The sequence below is a fragment of the Alternaria rosae genome, assembly GCF_020736505.1.
Source record: "Alternaria rosae strain MPI-PUGE-AT-0040 chromosome Unknown BKA58scaffold_4, whole genome shotgun sequence".
Classification (NCBI taxonomy): domain Eukaryota; kingdom Fungi; phylum Ascomycota; class Dothideomycetes; order Pleosporales; family Pleosporaceae; genus Alternaria; species Alternaria rosae.
Window position 1 is genome coordinate 1161081 of NW_025763573.1, and position 13271 is coordinate 1174351.

Here is a 13271-nt window from a genome sequence, read left to right on the forward strand (position 1 = left end):
GACCGTGTAAGGAAGACTCGTCTATTTTAACTGCGCTTCCTCAAATGCCCCCCGAAACTTTGCCTTGCTCAGGTGACGGATACGTTCTTCCACATCGTCGTCCGACAGCCCACGGAGAGATTCCCAATTCAGCTCCTGGAATGTCTGCTCCATACGCCTACGCGTGACTACCCAGTCCCTGATCATCCAGTCTCCGTGACTGCAATCTGTGCCCTCAAGCCACTCGCACATAGCGACCTCCCCTTTCTCGTTCGTCGTCCAAATACGCCTCTCAGGATCCGAGTACTCAGTATCCATAAAGTTTGCAATAAGCTCCTTCGCTGCCATAAACCAATGTGTCTTCCAGTTTCGTTCATATTGATCGGGAGTGCCATCTAATACGTGGTTCCCACCGTTACCATCTGGTATTAATAGACAAGAGTGGGATATCAGTTTATCCATCTCTGCCCAATTTTCAAGTAAGCGGAAACGTGGTTTGGCTATAAAACTGATCCACGTAACCGCGTGGCCGATGCCGAGAAGCTCTGCTCGCTTCAGTCACTGTCCAAGAGCGTACACGAGCCTTGTTTCTTACCACAGAGGTACTGCGTTATGAAGGGCTTCATCATAACGCAGAATGTCTCGCAATAGTGGTTGAATATCACCGCGCGACATTCACTTTCTGGGCTAAGTCGTGTTGTATCAGGGCGCCCAAAGTTCGATCGATCGTATTCGAAGAGCGCTGTCGGGATACCGGGTCGTGTCGTTCGTTTCAACCATGATGTCCTTATTCCGAAGATATGGCAGCCGAATAGCGCTTCTTGGAATATGATGAGGTGCACGAGAAGGATCTGGTGAAGAGAAAAGGCTTGAAGGGTAGCTGCGACGCGCAAGCTGGCTTGGGGAGACTCAGTAGTCATGATTGCGGGGGAAATTATCGGATTGGTAGAAGAAAATGGAGGGGGTAGTGGGAGTTGCCCTCACATCTGCTCCCGGTGTGGGCGTCCGATTGCCACAAATAGCGCGTTAACGAGGACGCGCATAGTCCCAGAGTAGCCTGTCTACTTACAACTTTGACCGGACTCTCGGACTGGCCCGCCATCTTTCGAAAGTTCAATCAATTTCCTTCTCCACAAACAACATGGTAGCCCTCGTCACTCAGAAGCAGATCCTGGAGATGATACTGACTGACTGCGCCAATCACTACAGCGGAGATCCAATAGCGAAGCTCAAGTTAGTTCACCAGAAGCTCAAATCATCAACGAGCCAGCTAATACACGAATCCAGGTCTCTGCCAGAGAACTATTACGCGAATACAAAGACGATGGCGGCGGATAAAGAATGGCCCACCGCTCTTGCAGCCATCGAGGAGGCATGTCGAATCAAGCCAAAAGGCCAGTTTCCACTCTGTCGCATTCGAATCAGAGCAGCTCCTCACACGAAGAATGGCAGGGGAACCTATGTCTCGAGCGTAGCCGCCTGCATGCACGACTATCCCTTCAACGAAGCCAACAAGAACGACCCGAACGCCGACGCGGACATAGTCCTGACTGGGCCCGCCACGGAGATCTCGTTCAGGTACTTCTCCCTGTACCGCTGAAGCCTCATCAACGCACCACATCTTTTCGAAGACGACGGCCCACTGCTCCTGCTCGCCCTGCTCTTCCAGCAGGCACGATGGAGGCGCTCCTGGCCGTCCCTGGCGCTGAGTTTACCGAGAAGGGACTGGACGACCTGATAGTACGACACATGGGACTACAACAGCAGAAGTTCGGTAAACCTGGCTGGGCTCAGGCTTTCGAAGACATCCGTGGGATCATGAGGGGCAGGTGACACCCCAACGTCGTGACGGACTACAAGGGCTATGGCAAGCCTGGCTCATACAGGCATGCCTCCCTCAAGAAAAAGGCTCCGGTATGAAGGCACAGGGAGACAAACTATGACCCAGAACTAGGCCTTCCAATCGATTCAGAAGAGGTTGATATACATGGAGTCTACGAGATCCAATCCGTCGTCTGCGTCAATAATTCGACAAGCGGGAAGAAGCGAATCGCAGATGTACACACGGTGTTCAAAATCACCTCCCCAACGACGATGGAGAGGGCGTCTATATCGACCCCTCAGCGCCTCAGTACCTGTGACCAGCGGGCGTATACCCCGTCAAGGGCTACCCTGCATATCCGGACAAGGCAGTGAGAGTGCCGGTAAAGTCTTTCCCTTTGGGGTACCATTACTCCAAACACCTCAAAAGGCTTCGCGAAAACGGAGCTAGTTCGTCACGTTCCCGCACCGAGTCTTTGGACTTCCGCTTCGAAGCGATCGTGCGAACGGTTAACAATCGTGTATACCAAAATATGACGAGTTTCGCATGGCAGGATGTCATCAGGAGCGGTAATGACGGCAATTGGAATGCTTTGGAGCAGGATATCCTGGACTTCGTCAAGGGGGATTTTCTCGTCCAGGTAAGCTACCTGGACAGCGTCTACGTTCCGGAAAAGCTCGACAAGGAGACACACTGGAAGCTTCTTGCTAGATCCTGCATGGGTAACGGTCACGCGAAGGTTATGGAGTCTTTGGAGCGAGTGTCGGGAGCTGAGGCGACTCGGCATCAGCTTTTCTAGATCGCTTCTTTGCGTGCGGGCAAAGACCAATTAAATCATTACACAGCAACTCATGAACTCGTGTTTACAATCACCATTGACGGCTCCTACAAGTTCTTCCGAGTCCAAGTATCCTTCAGATTATCTTGCACGATTCAAGCTACGCAATGTTGGCATGTCTCGGTGGCTGACTTATGGCCTTGGCATACCTGACGACTGAACATATGCACGCTCAAAACAGCGGTTCTTGTATACTATTCACGCAGTACACTGATATCATCTAGACGAAAAGGCTTTTGAGGCTGACGATGAGCTTCTGAAGCATGGATCCCTGCGTGTACTGTTTTCTGCAGATTACAGATTATCTACGTACAATCCAGGAGGCTGCTGATCTTACAGCTAACCAAAGACCGTGTGTCTCGTGTCTCTATCCCCAACAAGCTTGGGCAGCAGCCTGGGCCCTTCGCATCGCTTCCACACGTACGTAATCTTCTCGATCACTAGTCGCCATGCCCTCCAAGCTCGCCCAGTCGAGGCTACGCAGCATCTGGCGCAAGCTGATTCCAACATCGTACCAATATCCGTTATCATTCCGCTTCGACCTCTCCAGGCTCATTCCATACGTACTAAAGCCATCTACAGAGCTAACGCTATTGGTGTAATGATGCCAAAAGTCGTCTCCCTTCATGATCGCGTTCGATACTGGCCACCCAAATTGCTCTGCTGTCCCATCGAAAATAACTTCGGAGCCGTCTTGCTTGCGGATCTGAAAGACCGAGTGCAACACGAGAGGCTTCTCATCGCGGGTGACGAGGGAACGAGTCGGCTTCGGGTCAACGACGGCGTACTTGACGCTGGCGTGGTATGCTATAGCAGAGACGTTAGCTACTCTGACCCAACAACGAAGAATCGGGAAGATTACGTTGTAGTCTTTCCTCGACCTCTTCAAAAAGGATGTCGTAGAAGGTGTCGCACAGGTTCAGCTTCTTATACGAGGTCTCTTGCGCCTCTGTCGTTCCTTCGGGAAGCTGCCCGCGGCTCGAAAGATCGACTGTCACCTTTGTATAGTCGTCGCCAAGATCGCTGGTGCCAAAGGAAGTAACAGAGAATGGGCGAAATGCGGCCACGGCGGCGTTGAATGCGATGAGGTAGAGTTCAAGATTCTCTTCGATGGTAAGTCCGCCGATTAAAGGTGCACCGGAAGAGGACATTGTTGGCGTTGTTCGGGGATCAGTTCTCTGCGGAAAAGTCGTTCGCGGTGACAGTGACTGGAGTGCGAAAGTGAGACTGCTGGACCCTTGTCTTCGTTCAGTTCGTGCGTAGTCTCCTCTGAACGACCTTTTGGACATAAACCCCGCTATTCTCTTCCCATATCGCGCGATATTACTCACCTCCGCGAGACCCATAACACCTTTCGGTCGCCGTCGATCTATTCCCTTTCGCACACGCGAAGCGGACTCCGAACCGCAAGCCACAATGGCAGACCATCCAGGGGTTCCTGTCCGCTTCAAAGATGACGGATACCGCAGCGTCCGCTCTCACGTCCAGGAGAAGGCGGACAGGGATCTGCACCGCGTAGACCGCATCGTCAATCGCATGTTCTTCGAATACAGCGACACGACGAACCGCTTGTCGGTCAAGTCTGAGGTTACCAATGAGAGCGGAAGTTCACTTTGGATAAGCGTGAATGATATGCAAGGCCATCCAGGCACGGTATCAGTACTGGAGAACCTTTCCCTTTCCCTCAAGGCAAGACATACCTATCTGTCACTCAATCAGTGCATCTCTGTTCTGAAGGCATTCGCCCCGACAGTGTCTTTCTTCACCGAAGGTTTGTGTCCACCGTTACATCCAGCGAAACCCAAACTAAAGCTAACCTCTTTAGTGCTTACCCCCTCGATAGAAATACACGAAGCCCACATCGACCACGTCCAGTCCGACCAAGAGGTAGAGGTCGCCTACTTGTAGGAGAAAGAATCGGAAACCGCTATGCAGAGAGTACGCGTTGCCGCTTGGCACTCCATGTTCAGGATCATAGCCACCGACGAGCATAACTTCTGTCGCCCAGAGAATTCCGCCCGGTTGAATGGTACCGGAACATACCTTGACCCCACAGCGGCTCAGTACGGTCGTAACCAGGGGCTCAGGGATGCAGGTGTCTATCATGTCCTCAGCCCGAAATCCAAGACACAATACTTCACAAGCCTGGGCTACCGTTACTACGGATGTCAACCAAAGGAGGAGGATAGACGTGCACGGATTCGTGTTCTAGAGATGGAGGCATACATTCAAACATTAGATAACGCCATACACAAGGTCGTCGAGAATGTCGGGGGGCGCGCAGTGCTCTTTGACATGTCGCCTACAGAATTCGAAGCCATATTGGAGTACATGGCCGCTCAAACTCGGCCAGATCTTCTCGGTATTGCTGGAGACCTATATCTCCTCGAACATTGTCGACCTCAAGACATAGATCCATCCGGCACGGCAAGTACTCCTGACGAATGCGAAGGAGCCAAGCGACAATACTGGCGGGCCCCAGCTCGACGCAACGACCAAATTCACTGGTATCGTCGGGCCATATTCAGAGATGTCTTTGTTATCTCAAAGACGGAATATGACGTCGCTGACGTGCGACATCTAAAAGCTTCCCCAGGAATAGGCTGCGGCGGCATGGCAGTAGCTAGGGTGATCTGGCAACACTGATCGCTATCCTGGGTTGGAGCACCATCCTATGATAATTCGCTCGACTAGAAGTCAACGCGCCAGTAGCGCGACCAACTCTTCACAAGAGTCGTTCGGTTTCTTCGCTGTCGTATGGTTGCTCGAGACTTGCAGAATGCTCGTTCACAGTCAGGCCGCATTACCATATCTGTTATCTCGTTGGCGACGGCGAGACGCTCTGCACCCTACGTGCTGCACGCGATCTCGCGAGCCTCAAATTCCTCTGCGGCGGAAAACCCATACGTGGGAATGCGGGTCACCTTCTAGACACCAACTAGAGATATCACGACGAAACCATGAAACCTGACGCGCATACGCCTGACTCACTGTCGCTTGGTGTTCACAAGGTCGCGGGAATCTAATCTCGAAGCCGGCACGCATATGTACTATGCCCTGAGAGCACATTGAAGGTGAATTGACTTGCCTCATAGTCGTCAGCGTAGCCCACAGGAAGAGCCAGTCATCGATCCCGTCAGCTGAAGTCGACTATCACCTACCGTACGACTTGTACTTCGTTGAGATTCCTCTTCGTGGACTGCGACCTCGTCCGTAGTTCTACAGGCGACAGCGATATGGTCTCTCAGGCCCCAGGGTTTCGTGCCGGAGTAATAGCGGGTGTGGAGAGCGAGACACGATGGATTGATGAATCGTTGTCGTGGAGCTCACTTCAAGCACATCGACCTACTACGGACAGGACGCTCTCCTACCATGAAACTTCTCGATGTCACTTACACCACTCGACACTTCCAAAGAGATGCATAGGCCCATATCCCCTAGACTGAAGCGCGCAGAAGCTTGACTTTTGTATTGTGCGACGATGCTTGACAGCTCTAGGACGGCTATGTGTCGCCTACAGTGAAGGTGGGGGCTGCTCTCACCATTGCGGGTCATGGAGCCGGTGTGAGCAACGAAGAGACGGACGAGGTAGGATAGGCACGAAATCGAACGATCTATCCCCATCTCCCGGCTTTCAATTCGACCGGAAGCGGTGGATATCGAAGAGGCACAGAGAAGGGGACGTCAGCTTCGAAGACGTGAGCCTGTAGCAAGAAGATGGTGTCTGAGGATTGCATGTCAGCAAAGACGTTGCATGGGACTCCGTCGTATGTTCCAAGCAGATTTCGGAGCAAGACATGCCGCTGGTCGGACTGCCGTACACATGTCTTTCGGGAGTTTTTAACCTGCCTCCGTACTCCCTTGTCAAGCATCTCGTCGGAGGTGGACCGGAGAGCAGTACGCATCACCATGTGCGTCGGCCAGCTGCCGCCGTCTATCAACTCAACCACACAAACCAAGACGTACTCCATTACCTTGTTTCCATCCTAGTTCAATACGCGTATGTATTCCGTGTCCATATTTTATAAGGAGAAGTTGACGCAACTCAGATAGCCAATGAGGGTGAGAGGCGAAGAGAGAGATTATAAGATATAAGACGATGGTTGAAGCGGTGGCGATACGAGATGAAGGGGAAGGTAAGAGACCGTTGGGAGACATGTTTGAGTCTATACTGACCCGGAGATAGGTGGGCGTTGCGGTATGGTGGCGGAGACAAGGTGATGGGTGTGCAAGCCTGGCGGCTCACAATGCTTCGTGGGTAGCACGGTGGCGCGGTGGATGTAGCGAGCGGCAATCAATTGTTCGCTGAATTCTCCCAGTCTGATGCAGTACGCTCAGAGCTTCCGGCTTCCAGTATGCACTATAACCTCAGACAGCTGACGGCAACCCTTGGTCTCGCGTCAAGAGCGGAACGAATCACAACAATAGCCTCTGAGCCCCTAAGCCTCTGCGATACTTGAAAATCCTTGAGACGAGGGCGCCGGCGACGTCCTACAAGCGGATAGAGTACTTGCGGCGAATGACAGAGGGATCTGTGAACGACAACGGACGAGGGAACGGCTACCATGCGCCGAAAAACCGCAATACCTGCTGAGTCATAGCTGAATTGCACCGAATACCCGCCATGCCAAGTCTAGAATTCTGGTTGTCGATATGCCCAGCGATGTATATCCGAGCGATTTGGGAAACAGCATGCTGGGGCCGGGACATGCCTCGCGCAAATGAGCTGCTGAATCAGACGGATGCAGAATCTTGAAATGAAGTCTAGGCAGTGACTATGCAGGCAGAAGACTCGGACTGAATACTGGGAAGCTTCGAGAGTTCTGCTTCGTTATGCGTGCACGAGACTCGGAACTTGCTAAAGTATTGGAGTCTATGGCAACTTCAACTTGGCTAACATCAATTACTGGGAGATCACCTGGAAACTTACTGTAGTACCAACGTTGCATTTGCTCAGAGATGAGGCGTAATCAGCCAATTTGTTCTTCATCTACCTGTTCGTCCACACAAGCCGCATCGAATCTCCACACTTCCATCTTCACTTCCAGTATTGTCGCCATTCTTGCCACATCCTGCTCTGTAATCTTCGAACTTTCGAGTGCATTTCTTAGATCCGCCAGGGCTGCCTCATCTCTGAAGTTATGCTCCAAGCGTATTACATCCACGCTCCAGAGATCCCACAACGCTCGCGACTGCTCTTCGTCGGGCGACAGCTTTTGCCGATCACATGTTGTGATAACCTTCTCTGCGGTCTCGAGATCTTCGTCTTGGAAACTGGGTAATTTCCAACATTCCGGAATGGCTCTATGATGTCGTGTCATCTTCGCAATCAACTGAAAAACATGTTGTATCTGCTTGTTCTGGTTGTAATCGCTGATACCACCAAAGTCGACTAGTGTCACAGAGGGCCATGGATCGTTACCGTTGTTTCCAAGCATGACATTACCGCCCGCAGCAAGATCGGCGTGATTTAGCCCGTTCTTCTTCAGATGGCGCTGAACGCGGATGAGCTCTGCAAGAATATGAAAGACAACGGTAGGTGGCATTCCGTCGTCACCATACACTGCGTCCAGCAGCTGTTCAATTTTACAACCTGGAATATAGCTCATGCAGTGCCATTCAGGGTGCTCAATTATTTGTTGATCGCGTATGGTTTCTTGTTGGTCGCGTACGGTAGCTATGAGGTGGTCTTCATCACGGTCCATGCCTTTCAGCTTCTCGAGCATCTTTCTAGCAACGGAAGTAATGCTGTCGCCCTTCAGAATCTTCAGAGCTACGCACGAGCTTAAATCTTGGTCACCAGAACGTGGAACAGCAAGAACTACATGGCCATCTTTGCCATTGCCTAAGCACTTGAGAGACTTATATTTCAAGTCGGCGCTTCGAGGGATTGGGAGTTCGGTAAGAGACATAGAGGATGGGGAAGATATTTGTGAGACAGATACTGACGCTTGAAAAGAGCAAGTACTGGGGTAGATATAACTTAGTAGGAAGCAAACTATCATAGTCATCCGGGCGTTCCGCAATCGCACAACTGCGCAGCGGTAATGACCTTGCGGCAGGCACATCAGCCCACATGATTGATCATCTCCCTAACGTCCATGGCAAGCTCGACGTATACCGCGCTCGGGTTTCAGAGTTTCATTCATATCTATACATGCCAATATCTTCTGCAGACGCCACTAATCTACAGACTTCCGTCAATAATGACGTCTATGTCACCGTCCTTCACCGCATCCCTCTACTCCTCGTCCGTAACTGTTGCATGCCAAAGAGCCTCCCTGACGTCTGCCGACCTCCCGTTGTCATACAGCTCCTTGGCCAAACGATCAGCCAGAGTCCTCCACCTCCTCTTGAGGTTTTTCCACGACAATTCCCCCTCTGGCTCGTAACCCGCAACGAACGAGTACAATCTATCTCCATCCTTCAAACTCCTGCCAATACTATCTTTGAGCTTATCCCCCTTCTTGTTGGTGAGGAATTCGTCTGGATTGTATGATTCGCCGTTTGTGAGATGTTGAAGCAAATTCATGATTTGATGAACCACAGCTTGCTCGTTCCACACAGCGACACCCTCGAGATGCACAATCCGTACTTGAGGCAACTCCTTCTCCATTGTAGATGATGGGATGATGTTGTTTACGCTGAGATCTGCGTGGCAGATGTTCTTCGGTTCGAGCTCTATGTTGTGTGCATTGATGACCTCCGCGAAGATCTTGCACACAAGGAAGGGTGGGAGGCCGTCTGGGAAGCGAACTTCTTTGAGGGATTGGAGGGATGTCATCGTATGAGCTTGATGTGGGTATGGATATCGAAAACAGAGATGATGTAGACTCGATAGTAAGGTACAGAAAGATCAAAATTGTGTTTGCAAGAAATGCGATGCCCTGTGAGTATGTGCGAGTGCCGGCTAGCCTTGAAAGGCGAGCTTTACGCGGTGACTGCGCGGCTCATTTGAGCATACGAGAACTTTCATCAGTGAACGTGGATATCTTGACGAATCAGGAACTAAGGATACGTATGAGAAAATACTTTAGTAGACATGAAAGAAGTAAGGGCATGCATTTGTTACACTATATCGACCGTAGAAGTCGCCATTGAAGAAGTTGAACGGTCAAGTATGCTCAAGCCTTCTTGTCCTTGGAAGAAATCACGCCAGTCAGCTGGATAGCGTCGTCCACCAAATTGTTGAGCTGATCAAATTCGCCTGCGAGCCACCTGTCAAGCAAAACCTGATCTTCACTGACAAATGTAGGGCGCTCCGCCGGCAGAACCTTAGTGCATTCTTTGAGATCGTTGATGTTGTTGACGCCAAGAAGAGACAAACGTGTGTAGGCTTTAGCGTAGTCCTGCATCAATGTGTTAGCTGAGTTTCGTCTCGGGTATCTGGCAAGCCATACCGCATTCCATTGAGGCTGAGCAGTACCGCGAACGCTGAACTGCGCCCAAGAAGCGCTCGTCCTGGAGTCCTTGCTCAGGTTGATGTCGCTTTGAAACTTGATGATACGGACAGGTGTGTTAGCGTTTGTCGTCTGTGGGTAAAAGGCCATGTCCCAGACACCAGGAGTAGAGTCTTGTGGGTCGCCGTCGCGGCTAGTGTCGACAAAGTGTTGCTGCGATGTGGTGTGCGCTCCGACCAGCGCGACTAGATCGTGTGCATCAATAGTCTTATCTTGGAAAAGCTTGATGAGTTTGTCTGCGGAGTCTTTCTCTCCAGGAAGAAGACCAGTAGGCCCAGCTTTGCTATTGTCCTTGCGTCCAACGAACGTTCTGATCCTGGGTCCAAGTGGACAGACAACAGTGGCGACATTGGCGCCGAACTGGATAATGTCTGCCATGCTCATTCCGTATTGATTGTATTTGGTGTACCACTTCTTCGTTTGGTCGGCAATTGCAGAAAGGCCGTTGTTATCTACACGCGACATTTCGTCGCTGAGGAGAATACTGCCGTCAGCACCGCCATAACTGCTGCTCTTAGACCATACGGCCGCGTCATGGAAGCCCAGACGAACAGCTTGACGAGCAAACTTGCTGCAGCGGCCTGATGTACCATTGAACTTGGCCGTCATCTCGTACGCGAGCCACCTCCAATGACAGCACATGTCGGCTTTGCAGGCGGCGCTGCCGATGTTTCCAGCAGGGATAGAGCTATCAATGGTGGCAGACTCCGCAGACTTCTGGTCGAGGATGATGGCTTTGATGTCTTTGCCAATGGCAGTGAGCTTGGAGTCTGCGAGTGTCTTCAGGTCGCCAATGAGCTCTTTTGATGCTTGTCGCTTTTCACGGGCAGCGAGATAGCGCATCTCTGCCATCGTATCTCCCATCCCCGGATGAGCTTCAGTGAGGGGCATGCATGCCAAGAGAGCATAGCTAAAGTAAGAGAAGGCTTTCATCTTGCTTGATGATAATGGTGCAACAACTATGGAGAGACAAAGTGAAGGACTTGATATGACTTAAACAATCGTGCGTGGACTCAGACTCTTATAGACTTCCTCTGAGTAGCCCTGAGGAGTACATCTTGCTTCAGTGATACTTTAGATTGAGACATAATTGCCACTGGCCATCCTGGATGCTGGTATCAGGGCGCAGATCGATGCGGCCGCTGTTTACCCTGCATATACTGTGTCATGCCATATGGCATTCACTTCGCTGATCAAGAGCTTCTGACCGCATCTTCATCGTATCATATTCGGGTGTAAAGTCGAAAGACCATTTGGAAGGTCGAGATTCCAGAAAGGCAGGAGCTGACAGCCAAGAGGTAAGATCGGAGGCTAGGCGATTGGTTAATGCCGAGCAAGATAATGAGAAAGAGGTGCCTGGCTACCGGGTACGCGAACACGGGAGGCGAAATTTGGTTTGGAATGCTGCCGTAATACGTGAAGTATATTGCACGTGCAGCTGAACGCAGAGCCGAAATTATCTCGTGTAGTAGCCAGGCTACACAAGGGCTTAGACAGATTCTTATGCTCGTGGATACCTGGGTTCAACACGCATCGGTTACAAAGGATCAAAGGTCATCAACTTCGGTATACTGCTGAGCTGTGTAGGTCACTATACGCTCTTGCTTCTGAACGGCTTTCATACGTCTGTCAACAACAATGAACACGCGGGATATTAGACGGCGGCCGAAAGGACCGGCAAGTCCAGACACAGGCAATATACCGAGCTCGTATAGGGAACAGTTGAAAGGTCCTCAGGTAATACAACTATTCTTAGAAGCTGCCAGTGTGTCGGTCCCAGGTTGCAGGCTGTAGATCCTGCGACCGCAATATCAACCCGTCGATGGTGGAACCGAGATACATTAGCTCTTCAGCCTCATAATCAAAGTAGATCTGGGCATATGCTCCCAGGACCACTGGCGATCGTATTCGATACACCGCGAACGGCACTACAGAGCGAGATGAGAAGAGGCGTCGAGCGAGAACGAATTTTAGAGCGACCAGGTAGTGATGCATGTGACAGACAACTGCAGTGAACCGGTAAGCTGCAGGCCAGGGCGCCGCCGCCAGGCGATTGACATTTAGCCGGATAACACACAATACTCAACGGCTTCTTCTTCGTACCGAGCCATGTTTCGATGCCAATGCAAGAGTCTGCCTTTGCATGTGCGTCTTGTTTCGCCTACAGAAAACGTAGTTTGCTGTGCCTCTTGTCAGAGATGTAATGTCGATCGTTCATCATGCGTGATGAAAGCCGAGATCATGAGCTTCTTCCTACGCATATATCGCATGCGGTTGTACAGAACAACCAGTCGAGAGTATAGGATACTGATCAGCCGGTACTTGTGACGGCGTTGGGCTACTTTAAGTAATGGATAACACTCGATGTGTTCGGCCGCGAGGTTCGGATGGAGTCGGCGTGTACTGGCGCGTACATTGAGGAACGACGCCGTAAGAAGGTCATAATATCCAAATGGAGGATCTCAGCTTATACATTCCTCCATTTTACAACTGTGGTCGTCGCGTTGTGGACAGCTCATGGCACGAGGGAAAGCCCGTCATCCGCGATTGGAAGGTTGGGGTTGAGATGGCAGATCCGCGCTCAGTGGGCTGCTGAAGAAATGAACACAAACAATGCGCGCACACCAGCAGAACGATCGTAACAAACTGAGGGTTGTAGAGGCCGTCGTCGTCGCCGTCGCGAAGGCTGGCGCCGCTGGGTTAGAAGGGGATGAAGGAGATGACGCGGGGCCGAAACCGCACCATCCGGACTCGGCCTAGACGGGATCTAATTCAATCCCACCTGGGCATGCTTAGGTACAGAGCGTTCTCTTCACAGCCACCAAGTTCCAACAGCAATACGTCGCACAGTCGCGTTGCGCCCAACAGTGGATCTTCGCAGAGATCGAAAGGATTGGAAGGATGGGCACAGTCGCAACTCTGTTCATTTTAGATCCCGACGGTGTTGGGAAGTAGCACAGGCGCCGCAATGCTGCGGACCGCGATCGGTTCTCATGGCGCAGCTGCGCTCAGTCCTAACAACAAGACGAGCCCTCGTTTCCGTATTCGGGCTGCTCTCGCTTCATTCATGAGTGTCATTGATCTCATCAGCCCCTCTCTCGTCCAAACAGCCCCCTCAGTCTCTTTACCAGCGGTACAATCGTCAAGTGCATCGCGACGCTCATTCTCACCT

General features: G+C 51.4%; 7 protein-coding genes across 7 annotated transcripts; 2 read left to right on the forward strand and 5 right to left on the reverse strand.

The window, feature by feature from the left end:
- Positions 1–21: 21 nt before the first annotated feature.
- BKA58DRAFT_456157 (uncharacterized protein) lies at positions 22–909 on the reverse strand (the record flags this gene model as incomplete). The annotated part of the gene is made up of 2 exons (XM_046174585.1): positions 575–909; positions 22–524 (listed from the first exon to the last, which is right to left on the reverse strand). The coding sequence occupies exons 1-2, from the start codon at positions 897–899 to the stop codon at positions 22–24; spliced, it is 828 nt and encodes a 275-aa protein (XP_046026144.1). The 5' UTR covers positions 900–909.
- A 747-nt stretch (positions 910–1656) lies between these two features.
- BKA58DRAFT_438670 (uncharacterized protein) lies at positions 1657–2600 on the forward strand (the record flags this gene model as incomplete). Its single annotated transcript, XM_046173609.1, has 2 exons — positions 1657–1789; positions 2125–2600. The coding sequence occupies 2 exons, from the start codon at positions 1657–1659 to the stop codon at positions 2598–2600; spliced, it is 609 nt and encodes a 202-aa protein (XP_046026145.1).
- A 406-nt stretch (positions 2601–3006) lies between these two features.
- BKA58DRAFT_438671 (uncharacterized protein) lies at positions 3007–3790 on the reverse strand (the record flags this gene model as incomplete). The annotated part of the gene is made up of 2 exons (XM_046173610.1): positions 3007–3446; positions 3502–3790. The coding sequence occupies 2 exons, from the start codon at positions 3788–3790 to the stop codon at positions 3007–3009; spliced, it is 729 nt and encodes a 242-aa protein (XP_046026146.1).
- Positions 3791–4055: 265 nt separating this feature from the next.
- BKA58DRAFT_400784 (uncharacterized protein) lies at positions 4056–5285 on the forward strand (the record flags this gene model as incomplete). Its single annotated transcript, XM_046171615.1, has 3 exons — positions 4056–4410; positions 4465–4526; positions 4575–5285. 3 exons carry the CDS (start codon positions 4056–4058, stop codon positions 5283–5285), a joined length of 1128 nt encoding a protein of 375 aa, XP_046026147.1.
- Positions 5286–7609: 2324 nt separating this feature from the next.
- Positions 7610–8551, reverse strand: BKA58DRAFT_400785 (uncharacterized protein; the record flags this gene model as incomplete). The annotated part of the gene is made up of 1 exon (XM_046171616.1): positions 7610–8551. The coding sequence occupies one exon, from the start codon at positions 8549–8551 to the stop codon at positions 7610–7612; it is 942 nt and encodes a 313-aa protein (XP_046026148.1).
- Positions 8552–8799: 248 nt separating this feature from the next.
- On the reverse strand, positions 8800–9681 carry BKA58DRAFT_456165 (uncharacterized protein). The gene has a single exon (XM_046174586.1). The coding sequence runs from the start codon at positions 9421–9423 to the stop codon at positions 8881–8883; it is 543 nt and encodes a 180-aa protein (XP_046026149.1). The 5' UTR covers positions 9424–9681; the 3' UTR covers positions 8800–8880.
- A 19-nt stretch (positions 9682–9700) lies between these two features.
- Positions 9701–11124, reverse strand: BKA58DRAFT_336649 (heme peroxidase). The gene is made up of 2 exons (XM_046168259.1): positions 10040–11124; positions 9701–9988 (listed from the first exon to the last, which is right to left on the reverse strand). The coding sequence occupies exons 1-2, from the start codon at positions 11030–11032 to the stop codon at positions 9764–9766; spliced, it is 1218 nt and encodes a 405-aa protein (XP_046026150.1). The 5' UTR covers positions 11033–11124; the 3' UTR covers positions 9701–9763.
- Between the last annotated feature and the right edge of the window lie 2147 nt (positions 11125–13271).